Here is an 18,828-nt window from a genome sequence, read left to right as displayed (position 1 = left end):
AGGTAGCGCTTTGAGGCACTATTTTACACTTTATTCTTGAAATATTCATAACTCTCATTCTACTAATTGGATTTTTGTCATTTTTGTCCTGTTTTATGTATTAAATAATCCCCTAGTTTTCTAACTTGGGGTGAGGCACTTTTTGCGTGTTTTTTTTACTGTTTTACGTTTGAAGTATTGTACAAATAGTTTACATATTGCCTCTAAGTTAAGCCTAACTGCTCTGCACCAAGCTACCAGGGGGCTGAGCACAGGTGTATGTGCCTTACCCTGACAAGGATTGTAGTTGCTGCTTGACCAGGGCTCACACCCCAGTCAAACAAAAACCCAATTTCTCACAGTAATGTTGATAAAAATGATAAAGGTCGAAAGGCTACAACAGGTTCTGAGGCCATATGACCAACAAAGCATCTACCTGGCTTTGGGAACTCTAAAATTCCATGAAGCAAACTGGCCCAGGAAAGACGCCTTGAACCATTCACCAAGTAAAGACTAGCAACAATGTCTCAACTGGATTCATTGGTATGTACACAACATTACAAGAAGAAGAGAGAGAGACTCCTGGTTGTTTGTTCAAAAGTGCTCATGGCATCATATATTTAGAAACACAGTTTATACAGGACAGTTATAACAGCACTGTGAGCATAAATTGTGATGGCAACCCAAAGGGGCTTGGTGCACGTTGTGCTTGTGACGGCGCAAGTGACTAGTGCAAAAAACTGCGGACGGTGCAATGTGACAAAGTGGCAAAAAGTTATATACAGTGATCAATGGTTCAGCATGGATAATTATATACGACTGTACAAGGTTTTTGATTCTGAAGAACCAGAGCGAAATGTGCACCGTGAGTTGCGCTGAGAGGAAGGTCAACGGCGTTTCGGTCCTATTTATTCAGGACAATCATCAGGACCGGATTGCCAAGGTATTGGAGTGCTGTGGTACAGAAAGTGACATGGTAGAAAGAGGCCTCTTTGTACAAGTGATAAGGGAAAAAGTATGTGTGTGTGTGTGTATATATACACACACACATTCTATAATTTTGTAACTTAAGAACTGTATAACACTTATTTGATTTGCCCAATCTTGGCATGCGGTGTTTAACAAATGGGATTTGTTGACATTATAAGTAAAACCACATCAAATCTATACTTAACTGTACTTAACTGTAGTTACGTCAGTTACACCTTTAACTGGTAGCAGTTTGTATGCTGCTGCTAGGCTTGCTTTTAAGTTTGGGTAGAAAGCTACCAAAGAAAAAAAAGTTACCTCTACTGAAGTTCAACACTGCAAGCTGTGTGTAAGGGTTGTGTGTAGAGGGGGTTAGGGTGTTGCATGACACCGTACTACTTAGGATAAGGGGATTTAGGCACAGGTCGCCCTGTACACTAAACCAGATGCCTCCCTCTTTGAAAACAGGTGGATTCAGCATCACAGGATAGCCCATTGAGCCTCTGCTAATGGTCATGTAGACACACTGTTCTGTGCGTCAGGTGTCATTTTATAGTTATTTCGGAGGCCAGCAATGAATGCATTTGTTTTATATATTTCCTAAATGAATATCTCATTATACAGTGATATACTGACAACCACTTCTGGCGAGTTAAAGTCTTCTGAGCAGGTGCATATTCTCTTGTACTTCTCTTGCATTTGTCTTGTCTCCATGGTTTCGAAGTTCTACCAGTTTCATAAGGACAGTATACTTGTAGATGTATTACCAATATAACTCCGAATGGTCTTCATGCCTCGATTGCACAAAATCAGTGAGCCTCATTGCTGCATGACTCATGTATAGCCTTCCAACAGTCAGAGGGAGTTCCTCAAGAGCACAGTGCATCTGTGGTTATGTGGTGGCTGCAAAAGGGAGTGAGCGTGGGGGTCAGCAGTGTGGTGGCTCTCATCTGAACAGCAAGCTGGGCTGGGCTACCAGCGGAGGCAAATACAAGTAGGCCCATCTGCCATGTTCATTTGTTATTTATATATTCATTTATTTATTTCTTGTGTGGACTATGTTTTTTTAACTTGGTTTCTTCTGTTTCCATACATTGGAGAGCATACTAAATTATTAAAGAAAATGCATGACTTCATTAGTATTTCGAAAAGGTTTCAAAGACGTTTTGGTTACATCAAAGTAAAAAAATGAAAACATCAAGGTGTAGTCAAACTGTACTATTTACTTTACCCAAAATCAATTATGGATACCATGGCAGATGACCTTCTGCAAAACTGTTGTAAGGAAGGTTCACCCAGACACTAAGTTATGGAAGTTCAGATGCTTTCATCAAACCAATGAAAGCAGAGTAGGTAATGGAGTTGAGTGCAGTGGGGTGAACGGAGTGTGAGGTAGAGCGAGGAGTGCTGGGTCACAGGCGAGGATACTAGTTTGCAAGCAGAACTTCTCAGCTGCCGTACCAGAATTACCCATCTCTGTGTCATACGTACAGTCCTGGCGGAACTTGACACAGTGTGTTGCATCAGTCGCACTGCATCAAACGCATCCTGACTTTTGCATGAACAGAAATCAATGAAACCGGTTTGGTTAACAAATAAGTCCTTACAAAGTCACATACCACGTAAGGAGTTGCAACAGTTCAGGTTTCTAAAGTTGCACACACACACACATATTTGAGTAACACGAACTTACATGAAAATATACATTTAGAATGAAGAGATATAGTATTATCAATGAAAAGCACAATATTCCTGGAAATATGGCACCACTATCTTCCAAATTCATTTGCAGTGCCAACCATTTCTTAATTTCATGATGCACCTTAACTCAGTACCTTCCCTTAAAAAGCTTATGCAAAAAGTAAACACACTGATAAAGTAATAATTTTGTTCTTAATAATTATTAATAAAGTGGCTTGACAACTCAGCTATTCAAAAGTGCAGACCAGCCGCACCCAAGTTGCTGGTCCAAGTTATGAACCTAGGCAGATATTTTAAGGCATTGGAAGATGGTCACAAATAATAAAGCACTACTGCTATGCATCCGAAATGCTCTAGCCACTGCCCTTATGCCTTTTAATGTATTATAAACCTAGATCACAAAGCTTTATTTTTGCAGGAAAAGGAGTGAAACTCCTAGCTCTGGAGTAAGCCACACTTACTCAGCAAAAAACAGAACTCTTCGAGTAGGTCCATGTAAGACACCAAATGGCAAAAATAAAGTTTCAAATAAAGTTAAATGAGAGTGACTGCTACGTCGTAATTGTCAGTGGTGCAAAATTACAAACCTCTTTGTCTAGTCAATCCTCGGTGTCTTCCACAGTGAATATTATATCAGATAAAACTAACCTCTCCATCTAAAACAGCCAGTTCATGGAGTTAAACAACATCCCAGAGTATACTGCACTGACAATTAAAAGGAGATCCAGGATTAGACTAAGGGCCTGATTTAGATCTTGCCGGACGGGTTACACAGTCACAGCAGTAACGGATATCCCGTCCACCAAAATATAAATCCCATGGGATATACTGGGATTTATATTTCGGCGGACGGGATATCCGTCACCGTTGTGACGGAGTAACCTCTCCACCAAGATATAAATCCGGCTATAAGATTGATTGTTCAGGCCATTCTCCTCCAATTTCAAAAATGACAATTTAATTGGTTTCCGAGAATCTCACATTTGATGACTGGCAAAAACGTAAAATCAGAAATGAACAGTGTTGGAAAAAGACATTTAAGGTCCACTTCCTGTAGGGCAGGTACAGGGCATACCACCGGGTGTCACCCATCTGTTGCACCAGGGACAGTTCCAAAGTCTACCAGCTCTGCTAACCCCATGTAACTACAGAGGAATCAAATGTGGCAATAACCCGGGGCCAAGCAGAAGCGGAGATTGCACACATTCAAGCACCAACTACTTCAATCTCCACTACTAAATTCTACCTTACTAGTACTAGGTCTTTTTATCTAGATAAATCTAAGGTGATTCAAAAAGAAGCCCATGGTATCCCGGGGTACTTGTTTGAATGCCTCTCATATCAGTTGGAGAACTTTGCAAAGGTGGACTCCATGCAAATTTAACAGACTGTTATCACCTAGGTCATTGGACTTAGGGAAGGATGTCATAGCAGGTCGATATTCCCCCAAACTCCCAGAGCTGCAGATATAGGAGGCACAGATAACTCCAGTGGGCACAAATACTTCACAGTATGAGATTTTGGGAATAATCTGTGGGAATCTGTATTTGTGCTGATCCCTGCATGTTTTGCCAGTATTCCAAATGAAGACTTTGGATGCGAAGAATATGTCGAAATCTCTGATTGAAATACCACATCTTACAATACCTCTGGGAATATATAATCTCTGGAAATAAAAGAACATTGTACATAGCATCTTCACTTTAGAAGAGATTGTCTCACAGTGATCGTGTCAACTGGCTGGCCTTGAATAGGACTACTACCTGCAACATGACATGGTGACAATATGAGGAAGATCACTGACAAATTTAGTACTTTTGCCTGTGATAATTTTGCTTAGGAGTACTCTCAAATTTGGATTGATCATGTAGGGGCAAGTAGTTGTTCTTTGTAAGATGAGCAGTGGTAGCAGAGAGCTGAAAACCAAAAGTCTCACCTGTCACACTATAATAAATTAACTTTTGGTTTCATGAACAGTTATGATTTAGTCCTTAAAAGTTGCATTGGATTCCCAATTAGCTGCAATCAATCGATTTTTAAACCGTGTTTTTGCTTAAAGTAGATCATGCACAGCAGGTCTTAATGCCACAGACATCAACACAGCCAAGATATAAAAACCTATGGCAATACCAGGATAATGCCCTTAGAAGTGTGGCTCACTGGTTAGAGTAGGCAGACCTGGAAGCAGAGGTCAGCCCGTGACCAGGGTTCAATTCCCGGCTCGGCTGGGTCTTGAGTCCATAAATTGTCCATGGACTCGATAATTCTCGCTCCAGTGCATACTCAATTAATGGGTTCACACTCTGCGACTCTGGGCAATAGCTTGCTTAATCTCCACAATGGCCCCTCACGGCGGGATGCCTGGCTTTCACCTTGTGGATGCCCTGCTGGGTTATCTCACAGGGGAATACCAGGACGGGTTCCCTAAGCAAGCGCTTAGAGACCGGTTGGTGATTTGCGCTATATAAATATCTGTACATTTACATTTACATTTACAATTATCTATTTTATGGAACCATTATGCAAATAATCTCAGGAAAAAGTGAAAATGAAATTGCAACATAAAAGTAGTGGAAGACACAACTGAAGACAAAAGAAGGCCAAAGAGGACAATAAAATCACGACCCATGTAAAATTGCCCAGACGTACCCTGCCCTTTCCTCCTGTCAACCTATTCAGGGCTAACACAACATTGCAAAACAGATTATAAACTGAAATGAAAACATATGTTCCCCATTCATTGTTGTGTGTGCAAGGGACAAATGGAAGCATTGATTAATAATTTCTTTCTTATCTTTGAATTTAAATTATATATTGTGGTTTTTTTTAACGAAACAACACACAATACATCTCCTACACTTGTACCAAGGAAGGATGAAAAAAAAAAATGCTACTTTTATCCCAAAGTTCTCACCTTTTCTTCAGAGTCTCCAGGTTGACATGTAATAACACCGTCTCTTGAACCACCAGCAAAAGTAGACTTGCAGCTTGAAAGCCACTGTTTTGGGGAAAATATAAAAAATATTAAACCTATATAGCCTATGTACCAACCTGTATACTGTTTCAGCTTTTAGTGGAATTGAGTACTCTGTCAATCATGTATTAACAGCATTCAGACACTTTGAGAAAAGACGAAGAAGAACTTGTGGGACCATAACCTTTGAGGAAAGTGTATTACCTGATTACTACACACTATCTAAGTTCATTACTCCTCCTCCATTTGTCCCCTACTCCATTATGGGCAAATTACAGATTAAGAAGGAGTTCTACAAGCTCCACCATTAATATGTAACAAAACATAATTATGGATAATGGTCTTCATATGTAGAGCCCAAGACTTTCTAAGGAGAAATGTGTTGCGACTTTGTTGGCTAACAGTGAAAGAAAAGCTTTTGAACTCCAAAGGGGCGAGCTGAGAGAGTTAGAGTCTCAAAGATATCTATTTAGATGACTTAAAAGGATACTACCAACACAAGAACACAATAAAAGTATCCTAGGAAGAAAAAGTAAGGGTAATAAATTATTGGAATCCTGTGCTGTTAGTCCTTACGTGTGACTGAACAGTCAATGTGGCAATATGTTCACATCTGGATCAACCCTTAAGCCACTGAATTCAAATCTACATGTTCTTAAGTAGAAAATTAATACTCATTATTAACTTTCAATATTTACAATAAATATGAGCAAATATTCTCTAATAGAATAATTTTATTAAAGGTTTAAGGTACTTATAACTGTGGTAGGCTCCAGGATCAGTGCAGTAAAAGAGCCATTTTTTAAAGTTCTTTGTTTGCATCAAAGTGCCAATAGTTTATTTGTTATGTTTCTTTGCTTTATCACGGTGTTATTTCAGCATCGTTGTTTTTTGATAGTTCATTTGTTTGTATTGTATATAGTTTAAAGCTTGCTCCACTCCTTTGTTCTAACAGCCAACACATCACCCCCTATTGTGGGTTTGACTGGGACATTTTCAAAGCTTCACTCTCAAAAGCGATCAAAGTAAATAGTCTGATATGGATGTATTTAAACTGCATTTATATAGAGCTTACTATCCCATGACAAGGTGTTGAAGCGATGTGTCTATATTGGGAGATTTACTGCACTCTGAAAATAGGTGCCTTCATCAAACTGTCTGTTTGAGAAGAATTACTCATTTACGATAAATATTATATTTCACTATTAAGTGCTAAACTACTTATGAACCTCTAAGATTCCAATACAATCTTAGATTTAGAGAAGATGAGTCCTCCGAGCATAAAGTTAACTACTATCCAAATTTATGGAATCTCTTAAAAATGTTCTCATTTGCAATATATCCTAGTACAAATGTGTGCGCATGTGTGCATTTGTGTGTGTGTGTGTGCATGAGTATGTGTGTATTGTGTGCGATGCCGCAAACTATCTCCTAACCACACTTCATCCCTTTGTAGGCCGGGCCAAGAATGATCCATCACACACTGTTTTATCTGCTGCTCAGGAATATGTAATCATAAAAAAAAGAATCACAAAGGCTACGAACTCTTAAATCATTAAAAAGTACTCTGCTTGAGTTTACAAGGCAATAAAGCACACTCAATATTAAAAATGCTCGTGTTACTGAACGGGTAGGAACTGAACGGACTTCCTGCGCGCCCGCCTCATGACTCACAGTGCTGTCCTGGAATGTCAATGGGCTGGGCGATAAAATTAAGCGGGGACTGGTGTTGCAATATATCAAGCGTAGAGGTCCGGCAGTTGCACTGCTCCAGGAATCGCATTTGACGGGCTCTACCAGTAAGGTAGATAGATGGGGCTACAAAATGATGATACACTCTGACTTCACCACGGGTTCGCGGGGAGTGGGGATATTGGTAAACAAGCGCTTCCCACTGATAGTCACAGACTCCCGGAAAGATGATCAGGGATGCTTTGCGGCAGTAACCTGCCAATGGGAAGGGAAGACATACAACATAGTGACGGTCTATATCCCCCCCACACTGCATCAAACCACTCTGCGTGCGCTGGGGGAGTTTCTCCTATCCCTTCCACATGGCGACTTAATAATTGGGGGGTACTTTAACGCTACCATGGACATGTCCCTAGATAGACAGCCCTCTCGGGGGACTAATGCTGCCAGTATTAAGCTGCTTGAATTCATGGAGGCTCTTGGGCTCGTGGATGTATGGAGACTTCGCCACCCCACTCAAAGACAGTACACATTCCATTCCGGGGTACACAACAGCCTTTCTAGACTGGATTATATTTTCACACTGGCGACCGGGACGAGGGGGGTTGCGGAGGTGACGCACCTCCCTAGAGGCATTTCTGATCATTCTCCAGTCCTCATCACCTACACAGCACCGCCCCCCGGAGGTGTAGGGTCTTCCCGCTGTCTCCTGGGTATCTCAAAGTCCCGAAAATCGCCAAGGGACTTCTATTGATGACGAAACGCTACATTGTGGAGAACAAAAACACGGTTCCGTCCCAGACGACACTATGGGAGGCCTATAAAACAGTGCTCCGAGGGGAGGCTATCTCGCTGGTGGCAGATCACAAAGCATCCCAGAAAAAGGAGGTCGAGGGGCTGGAACAGAGGGTGTCCCGGGCTGAAGCAGCGCATGCGCTACAGGTAGATGAGCATACGACACACCAGCTGCACCTGGCGCAGCAGGAATACAAATCATATGTCTGGGGCTGGCGACCGCGAGGCTCACGGAGACGCGACATACAGTGTATGAAATGGGTGATAAGGCGGGAAAATTGTTGGCATGGCTAGACTGCAGGGAACGGGCAAATAGATGGGTGGCTAGAATTCAACTGGCTGATGGCACGTCTACGACCGAGCCGCAGCAGGTAGCAGAGGCGTTTGCATTGCATTATCGCGCAATTTATACCCCGAAAGCCATGAATACCGTGCACGACAACTTGGCCTTCCTCCGAGATATACGCATGCCGGCACTGGCCCCTTCGGCAGTGGCTACCCTAGAAGCCGACCTGACTCCCGAGGAGCTCACGGCGGCGATTGCTGCCCTTCACCCGGGGAAGGCACTGGGACCGAACGGCCTGCCTGTAGAATTTTATAAAAGGGCGGCGGCGCAGGTGGTGCCCCACTTGTTGAATATGTACACAGACAGCCTGGAGAGGGGGGCTTTGCCCCGAGATCAGCGGCTGGCCACGATTGTGGCTATCCACAAACCCCATAAACCTCAGCACGAATGTGCCTCCTATAGGCCGATCTCCCTTCTCAATGCGGAAGCGAAGATTTTGGCAAAAGTGTTGGCCACCAGATTACAGGCCTACTTAGCCACCATAATACACCCGGATCAATCAGGCTTCATGCCTAACAGAAACACCGCCCTGAATCTCAGGCGTCTTCACGGGGTCCTTGCACGGCAAATCACTATTGAGGAAGAGGCTGTTATTCTGTCACTCAACGCCAAAATGGCATTTGACCTGGTGGAGTGGCCCTTTCTTTTTGCGGTTCTTCGGCATGTAGGCTTCGGTCCAAAGTTCTGTGCCTGGGTCCAATTACTTTACTCACACCTTCTAGCCCAGGTCGTAGTGAACGGCCGTGTGTCATCCACTTTCCCGCTGGGACGGGGAACGCGACAGGGATGCCCCCTCTCGCCGCTTCTTTTTGCGCTGGTGATGGAGCCGCTGGCGGCTTGGATTCGGCAGGACCCGGTTATCCGGCGTCTCCAATGGGCAAGGGGATGGGAGGACCGCGTATCCCTATATGCGGATGATATCCTGCTCTACCTGGCATCGCCGGCGAGCTCCATTAATTGTCTCCTAGACATATGCACGTCCTATGGCCGAGTGTCCGGGTATACTATTAATTGGGAGAAATCGTGTCTCTATGTGCTCCGGGGCCCCCCACCTCGGCTTCCGCAAGGATGCGGGATGCAGATAACGGAGGAGGGGTTCAAATATCTGGGAATATATGTCACCGCCGACAAGGCGCACTTCGTCGCGAAGAACCTCGTAGAGCCCCTTATGCGGCTTCGTCGTGATGTCAAGCATTGGCACTCCTTACCGCTGACGCTGTTGGGGAGAGCGGCCCTCTTCAAAATGATGGCTCTCCCCCGTTTCTTGTATATACTACAAAACACGCCGTTTCCGGTCTCCCACAAGTATTTTGCAACGATAAATGCTGAGGTTACCAGCTTATTATGGGAGGGGAAGGCACCACGAATAGCGATGCGCAAATTGACAAAGGGCTGCTACGATGGCGGCATTGCCCTCCCAGATATCAAAATCTACTACTGGGCCTCGCAACTTGCGGTTGTCAACGAATAGCTCCATGCGCCAGGAGATGAGCCAGCGTACCGCATGGACCGAATGCTGCTGGGCGAGGGCGGCATCATGGGGGCATTGTACAACAAGAATAAGAGACATAATCTTACGGGCCGGCGGCGCAAACGGTTCAGGTGTGGCATGAGACACAGAAGGACCTGGGTTGGGACGGAAAGATAACACAGGCTATGCCGCTGTGGGACGTGCGGAGGCTGGGAAGTCTGCGTAATACTAAAGGATTTCAACAGTGGGACTTGATAGGGATCTCGCGAGTGGGGGACCTCTGGAGGAAGGGGGGGGTGATATAATTCGAGCAGCTGCAGACTGAGTATGACATGGACGATGCCGAAAGATTCCAATACATCCAGGTCAGACATGGCACAGATAGCGCCGGGTACACAGTTGGCGGAAGCATCGCCCTTGGAGGACAGACTCCTCACGGACCACCTTACTAAGCGAGCCATATGTCAGACGTACCGCAAAATCATAAACAATTAGCCAGACCCTTTGGTGGCCCTAAAAACGAGGTGGGAGGAAGAGCTCGGTGACTTTGACGAGACGGAGTGGCAGGAGGGCATAGCCTCCCCTAGGGAGGTAGCGATACCATCCAAATTCAAACTCATACAGCTGAAAATACTACACCGCACATATTACACACAAACTCTCCTTTATAAACTCAAACAGACTGACTCTCCCCTCTGTCTTCGACGCTGCGGGAAGGATGGGACCCTCTTTCATACCCTGTGGACGTGCCCCGTAGTCAGCCAATACTGGAGGGCGGTCATGCGTACACTTTCGCAGGCGACACACATCACGATGCTCCCGGAACGCAGGAGGTGTCTCCTCAATATATGGGAACCCACCGACCTTAACCGCGCAATGCAAACATGGGCAACAATAGGCATGATGGTGGCGAAACAAAACATAGCGCAGAAGTGGGGGTGCAGTCAGTCCCCTACCCTCCCCCAATGGTGTAGGGACATGGACTCCATCATGGTTGCTGAAAAGGCGGTTTATATAAATAGGGGGTGTCCCAAGAAATGGACACAGATATGGGGGAAATGGAACAGTTACCGAGGAGACATCTGCGAGCCCCCGAGGGAGAACTCAGATCAAGAACTTAGTGACTAGGCATTCTGGGGGACGGGCGGCGGGGTGGGTGGGTGCAGCTGGGCTCTTAGCAAGCGTAATGACACATGTTTTAGCTCTACTGTACCTGATAACGATTGTACTGCCGTTTTTGATGTGGAATGATACTACAGTTACGGATGTACTGTTTCTCGAGGTATGCAATGTCACATATTTTTCTGTATGTTATGAGAAAACCAATAAAAAGTTATTTAAAAAAAAAAAATGCTCGTGTTAGCCCCCAGTTGTAAATGAGACACCACAAATAGCCAGCCGTTTTCCTGCACTGTTGTTTATGCAGTTCTACCAACCTCAGTAAAGTAAGCATGCACAACCCTTACCCTATCACAAAGAAGCGCCTCGGGTCTCGTAAAGTATGTGAAGCACTGTGCTGATAACCCAGGTAGATCCAGAGTAACCTATTGCGATACAGATCTGTCAGTAATAAGACAAAGTGACGTCTGTCGACCGCTACATCGCTCATAGTAACTCCCGAGGGGGCAGGTGGAGAGAAGAGCTCTCGTGTTACATAGCTCTGGAACATTCTCTGCAGACCAGGGCTGCCCCTCAGTATACAAAACTTTAAGTAAAGACAGGCAGCTGGGCTTTCTCCGCTACAAAATAAAAACATGGCCAGAGTCCTGTGTCCAGTTCGAAACTTTCACTCAGAGCGACTCTGTGCTTTCGCCTTTTATTACGTAATTTTAGTTTCCAATTGCAAATGCAGAGAGCTGCAGGTACCATAATACGAAGCAGCACATGCTAAGAAAACAAGCGGCAGTGAAATGTAAAAACAAAAAAAAAAAATGCCCGCGAGTGGTGCGCGCGCCACTGCGAGGCATATGTTTTCAATTATCGTGTCCGTGTCTGGGCACGATAATTGAAAACATATGGGCTTTGGTGCGTGTAACAGACACCAATAGGCCGTGGGCGGGGCAATGCGCCCACCTTTGGCCTATTGCGTGCTCTGTTAACAAAATACACGCACTCAAAGCCCAATCACAGAAGAGCAGACAAAAAAAACACGCACAAGCGTGTGCGATTCCAGGGTCCATTTCTAAACCCCGGACAAAAGGACTCTTGCCTGCGCAGTGCAACGCAGGTCGGGAGACCTAATAAGGACAGGCAAGAGAGGAAAAAGACCTCACCATGCGGCAGAAATGACAATGTAAAAATTTTATTTTAAACAAATTCCGGTGTTCTTTATGCCTTTTTGTGCCTCTTTATTCCACCTTTTGTACCCCCTTTTTCTTTGGCAGTTGTCTTTATGTTCATTGACAAACCACAGACATATGTAGTTTACACACCACCAACCACAGTTTTTGACCACACATCTGAGATTAAAAGAACAATATTCTTTTGAGGTTTGACCTCTTGCCTTGTTATTTGCCACCTTGATGGTTGACATTTTTGTTTAATGGTTTCAGATTTTCCACAGTTCTGTTACTGGTGTAGAAGACACCTAATATATAGTCATCAAGCAGAGCTACCAAGTGGAGCTATTGCATGACATCTAGGTAGGACATTTCCAGCTACAAATATAAGCCATCAAAACCCAACATGCAAAGAGACTTTGGTTAAAAAGCAAGTCCTGGCTGAAGGCGGCTACAAATATAAGCAATCAAAAGCCAACATGCAACGAGACTTTGGTTAAAAAGCCAGTCCTGGCTGAAGGGGGTCACATGTTACATGATGCCTCTTAACTATGCCATGATGAATGAGTTTTTTCAAGTAGTCCCATGCTCCTTTACAACTCTGAGTTCTTCTGGATGAAAAGATGTCCATTAACCAGATGCAGCGTAAATGGAAATTACGTAACACACCTTTGATATCACAGGGTTACACCCGTACCACATTTCTTATCTCCTATTAGCTTCTGAGGAGCTATGGAAAATTCAATGAGTTCACAGAAGGAAAGCAGGTTTTTTTAAAGCACCATTTATTTTCGGCTTCTTCTGCTGCTTTTGTGACCACTGAGACCACGGGCAGCAAGAACGGTGCCAAATCTATCAAAGTACAAGGCAGAGACAGCACCGGCTACACATGGCTACTTTTAATTGATGTCTATGCCAACACATTTTTACGTGAGATTGGTTAATAATTACAAAATGATTAAACAACAAGCTGATATTTTATCCCGCATAAAACTAGTCTTGCTTCCCTTATGGCCTCAAAGAAAATCTTTCAATAGAAGGGATATTAATGCTACCTATCCATACATTTCCATGGAGAATACTCATTTGGTCTGAGCTTGGATAATTCTGTATTGGTGGAAAGAAAAAGAAATAAGGTTACCGAGACAGTTGCTTCCTTTCTGATGTTGTACGTGTCCAGGTATTCCTGCAGCTCCAGCACACTAAACTTTAGCTTTTCTAGAAGGCCACAGGAAAGCAGCTGTTAAATAAAATAGAACAGATTGTAAGTGGTAAACAGCAAGGGAAGCAGTAGAATTCAATTACTGTAAGCATAGAAGACAATTACAAATCAAAAGATGACCAAGTGGAGTTTCCAATGAATCACTACTTTTAAATTTTACATTCAACATCAAATCATTCATTTTTACATACTTTAACCCACTTTCAAGCTCTCCTAATAACAAAGTTGTGACGGCAAATGCACCTTGTCAATGAGGCTTGAGAATGAACATAATGCATTAATGGACACATTCATCTCGCCTGTCAGCCTAGCCACAGTAGGCATTGCTACTCTAGAAATGCTCCTCTTAGATGACTGTCCCAATGTTGAGACTAATTATGGAATGGAGCACACTGATGCAACCCGTGTTTTGCCATATCTTGTACTTGAACACAATTACAGTGGATCAGTTTGTGCCAAGTATTGTATACAATCATTTTTATTTCCAATTTATTTTTTGAGGTTCGGAACTTTTAATTAGCATTTACTGAAATGCCTACAAATAACTCTGGTCACATGAGTAACAAGACCTAATAAATACATTGAACTGGAACTCGACGAGGCTGAAAACAGAAAGGCAAAATTCACAAGGAACTAGGTCTCCTAATAATAAATCATGGCACCAAAGAGATACAGAATAATGTAAAAGCAAAACGTTCAACAGGAGTAAAAAGAAGTAGTCAATATATATGGAAAGCATCTGCATCGCTTTCTGCTACGACGAAGTGCAGGTTGGGGGTAACAGTGAAGTTGAAGGCAAGAGCGTGACAGTGAATTGATTTCAAGGGGTGCGGGAGCTTCAGTTGAGAACAATATTAATAGTCTCAGAGCAGAAATGTGTCAAGACTTCAGACCGTTTGCGTATGAGATTTTTAGTGTTTGTTGAGTGTGAAGGTTGGTACCACACTTGTTGGGGGGAAGGCTAACAAAGTGTTGCCACTCTCTGTGTGGGTAACTGGGTCTTTAACGATTGCCTGGTGTGGGGTGGAAAGCCCTTGGATAAGCTGGTTGTGAGTTGACCTTGGTGTGGGTAAAAAGGAATGTAAGGCTTAGAGTGTATTGTGGGATTGGATGGCATGGTGGTCTGCTTAATCTAGGAAATGGGGATAAGTGCAGTAAAGTGTGAGCGTAGTGAAGAGGAACACTGGTTTAGTGAAGGGGGTGAGATCCATTTTTATGATAAGCACTATGGATATCATGTTTATGGTTTTGGTGGAAATGTTGCTGGGACTTTGATCTCATGTGGTTAGTGGTTTAGTTGTTTTTGATAGTAGCGAATAAAGCAACTTCAGCCAATTTGCTTCAAATCTTTTTTATTCAGTCCAGGTAGTCTGTTGATGAGGTAGAAAGTGAAAATCTGTGTCGGGCTGAGCTTGAAGTGGTGTGCAAGCGATGATATAAAATCGGGAACTATTAGCAGCTGGAAGTGCCCATGTGATTCATTGGATAGTAGAAATGCCGCTAGTTTTGAATATTCAATGTATTGTGTAATCATCTGCAATGCGAATATTGAAGATGAGTGTGTCTAGGAACTATGCTAGATGGAAGGGGAGACTAGGAACATTCGCTGCCTGATTTTTTTTTATTTTTTTTTAAATATCTTTATTGCATTTTTTTTTTCTGATACAGTAGGTTACAAGCATCATCATATTTCACCTTGGTGACATCATCACTTGTGCTATGACACCATACATATAATTCAGGGCGTTTCCTACCCACAGTTTCAGTGCCATTCATATCTACAGTGTAAGGTTACTCATACATTTATAAGGTGTCTTGGGCTCCTACAGCCCGCACATTCTGCCAACTCCAATTGAAGGCCAGAGTGAAAGTGTGTAGTGCACCTCTTATGGCTGTGAACAATGATTCGCAAATACAGCAACGTTTCCAGACCAAGGCTGTTCATACTTGGACTCAGCTCTTGAATTGTAACACAACGTTTCTTATGCAAATGTTGAGTCTAGTCACTAGATATTATCTTTTATAACAAATCAACCATATCTAACAACAGAAAATAATAGATCAAAGCAGGGGAGACATCTGATGACCGAGTGAATATGTGCCTAGTGCTAGGTGTGTCATCTGGGTGCAGTCGCGACTAGACTAGCGTGCGGGTGTGATGTGTGATGTGTGGGCTGCCACTGTTCCATCTCATGCAGTTGTATGATCGCGGAGGGAGCTTTTAGTGGGAACTATTTCCGTACAGTGTTGTGGCGGGGCACGCGGGCGTTGCCCAGCTCAACTGCAGCGGTTGGAGCAACATGTGGAGGTAAGGCGTCGTCTGCGTTACGGAGTGTCAGGTACCGCCCGTTGCGCAGGAGGCACTTGTGGTGTAACGTTCGATTCTGTGAGAGTTCTGAGCATATCATCCCAGGTTTGCCCCGCCGTTTTCTCCCTATGTAGGGTGACGCCTTCCGCCTGTGCCCAAACCGTAAGGAATTTCATCCAATGCGATACCTCTGGTGGGTCCTTGTGTGTCCACCTCTTAGTTATAAGTCGTTTTGCTGTTATAAGGCCTAGGTCCCGAAACCTGGAGCCTGCCCTGGTGGCCTTGGTTCTTTTATAAAGTCCTAGGATGCAGACCTCCCAAGTAGTAGGTACCTCAGTGTTAGTGCATTTGGCAAGTGTTTCCAGTATTGTACGCCAGTAATGTAAAAGCAGGGGACAAGACCACAGCATATGCAATAGATTAGCACCTAGGAGGTGGCATCGGGGACATTCGGAAATATTAATGTTAAAGTATTTATTGATTTTATCTGGTGAGAGATACGCTCTGTGTAGTATATAAGTTTGTATGAGTTTGAAGCGTGAGTTTCGCGGTATATGTGTGGCACCAGCTAAAACGTGTTCCCATTCTTTATCCGTCCAGGGGCGGCCCCTATCTTCAGTCCAGTGTGTGTGGAGTCTCTGCAGTGGCTTCAACACATGAGCGTGCAGGGCTCGTACCAACCAATGTATCACATGCGATCCCTCTCCCATCATATGCAAGTATTGCAACAACTGATGTGTCGGTGGCTCGTTGGTTATGTCACCCCATGCTAGCGTAAACGTACACGTGATGGCCGCATGTAGAAGGAACTGGCCCGCCGGTAGTCCACTATCAGCTGTTAGTGCCGCAAACGGTAATAAGATACCGTCCGCGTACAGGTGCCCTATTGTCTCCATCCCCACTTCAGTCCAGGGCACCAGTGTCATATCCGTTATGGGGACTCTGCCCCTGGGCGTCCCGAGAAGTGGCAGCACTGGAGCATATGGGACTGTATCTTGTGTGAGGCGGAGGCTTCTTTTAAAGCATCTATGTGCTAACTCAACATGTATTTGTGTCGGGCAGGAAATTTTCGCCAGCGGAAGGAACATTTGCTGCCTGATAGCTACCTAATGGGCCTCCAGATGGATGGAGGAGCCTTTCTTCAAGTTCCTGCCTTGTCTACAATCAGTCAAAAATATTTTCTGGGCTTCTCACCGATTCCTAGTGCCAAAATTTCAAAAATATGTTCCGGTCACTACGTTTTAACCTTAGCTGAGCCAGTTATATCCAGACATTGGACAACAAGTATTGATCCTTCACTGTAGTATGTCCCGTAGGCTAAAACTGAATCACCAGCCATCCAAAGTGCACCATCAATAATGTAAATTCCAGGCAACTACTATTTTTTTTCAAAGTGTATTACTCAATTCTGGATTGTTTTGAATTTTTTATAATGCTTGCTGAAAAAGGATTAGCAAGCTAACGGAATTATAACGTAGTTGCCTGCTTTGGAGGGTATCAAAACATGGATTAATGGCAATCCTGTCAAGCAAGCAAGATCATTTTTTCTGGTATGGTCAAATGAATCACGGGACAACAGACCTGGAAGAGGCCACCCTTTTAGTGTGGGGCCCAAATGTAATAGTGGTCCAAAGAAAACTCCCATTTTGACTTTGCGATCTGAGGTTATATTGAGGTGTCTTATAGTGATGGGAGCATATAAAACATGAACCTCTTTGGTGCTTGCTGGAAATCAATGGTTCAAGTTTTTAAGTTTCAGCCGACAAGTTATGAACATATGTCCAGTTCTCAATTTTTGTCATGACACACAATCCGATTCTCTTTGCAGTATCTGAAAATCTCATCCAGCACTGTTGAAGAAATGGATTTAAAGCCGGGAGTATGCTTCAGGTTATAAACAGCACGTCGTGCTACACAGGATACCTTAACATGCTGGTCTATTAATAAAATAAGATTCAAACATCTCAAGAATCTAGGTACTCTGGTCACATCAACACTGTGGTTCAAGTAGCCAATTTGGCTAAAGTGAACTAAAAGTAGATGGATATGAAAGTGTTGCTTTTGCTGATGATCACATTGGTCTACAATGCTTTGCATTTATTTAGTGTTATGTAGTGCTTGGTGTCCTCTGATTGGGACATGAGGGAGGAAGCGTGGGTGACTCCAAGTAGGGTCATGGAAAACTGAAGCTAGTGCTGTTTCAGGTCATGCAAGGATGGAATGATTGGGCTGAGTGCAGTGTGTTATAAAAGTTTGCTCTTATACTGAAGAGTGCCCAACATGGGTCCAAAAAGGATGTATTCATGTCACATTTTCAGGAAAGCCAGATAATAAAATCAGTGGCTTTCCATCTACTATGAATCTGGCTCTCCTGGACTGATCTTAGACATCACTGTTACAACAGTTTTTTATTGGCGGAAAAATAAAGCATAACACACCTAAACTACAAGCAGTATTCAGATAAAACATATATTTTTCATAATACCCCAACACACAGCTCTTCAATGCTAAGGTAATTTGTCCATACTTAAAGTAGATTTTTGCAACTTAGCGAGACTGGGAGCAAGGGTGTCTAATTTAATACACGTCAATTAAAGCACCTATTTGATTCTGAGGTTCTAGCCATCTTAATAGGCATTTTACTCTGTTTATTTGATGTTGAAATGCATGGCTACGTATTCTAGAGATTGCAGGGATATTTATTGTCTGTTTTTAAGAAACTTGATGAAATTCCTTGGTTTAGTTACACCAACAAAAAGCAAAATAAAATATGTCACAACTGAGGCAAACCGGTATGGTAACTTATGCAGAGAGTTTTTACAAGCAGTTCAGGAATATGATGTATGTGTATTCTTCTGTGTTGCACTTTATTCCATTGTTTTGGCCCATCTGCTGTATTACAAAAGAGTGCTTGCCACGTAGAAATCAATTTTTCTTTTTCCTAAAGCAACAGCCCGACCTGACTTCCTAGGCCACTTCCCCTGCTGCACTAAAAGCACAGACAACTCCAGAAATATTTCAGCATAATTGGACCTTAGTTTTATGAGGATCCTCTAGGCATTCCCCTCCCACTTGGGGAGACTCAGTGAGGG

The 18,828-nt window shown here is 43.5% G+C and overlaps 1 protein-coding gene across 6 annotated transcripts in view; it reads right to left on the bottom strand.

Moving 5' to 3' along the window:
* Positions 1–18,828, bottom strand: part of FRY (FRY microtubule binding protein) — a 657,235-nt gene that overhangs the window by 30,020 nt on the left and 608,387 nt on the right. For all 6 annotated transcript variants that reach the window (XM_085621668.1, XM_085621669.1, XM_085621670.1 and 3 more), the window contains exons 57-58: positions 13,348–13,446; positions 5,564–5,647 (exon numbers count right to left, since the gene is read on the bottom strand). In XM_085621668.1, coding sequence (XP_085477794.1) covers positions 5,564–5,647; positions 13,348–13,446 — 183 coding nt within the window. The remainder of the gene's footprint in view (positions 1–5,563; positions 5,648–13,347; positions 13,447–18,828) is intronic.

Source organism: Triturus cristatus, chromosome 8 (genome assembly GCF_964204655.1).
Source record: "Triturus cristatus chromosome 8, aTriCri1.1, whole genome shotgun sequence".
Lineage (NCBI taxonomy): Eukaryota > Metazoa > Chordata > Amphibia > Caudata > Salamandridae > Triturus > Triturus cristatus.
This window is presented reverse-complemented; position numbering and strand designations above follow the sequence as displayed.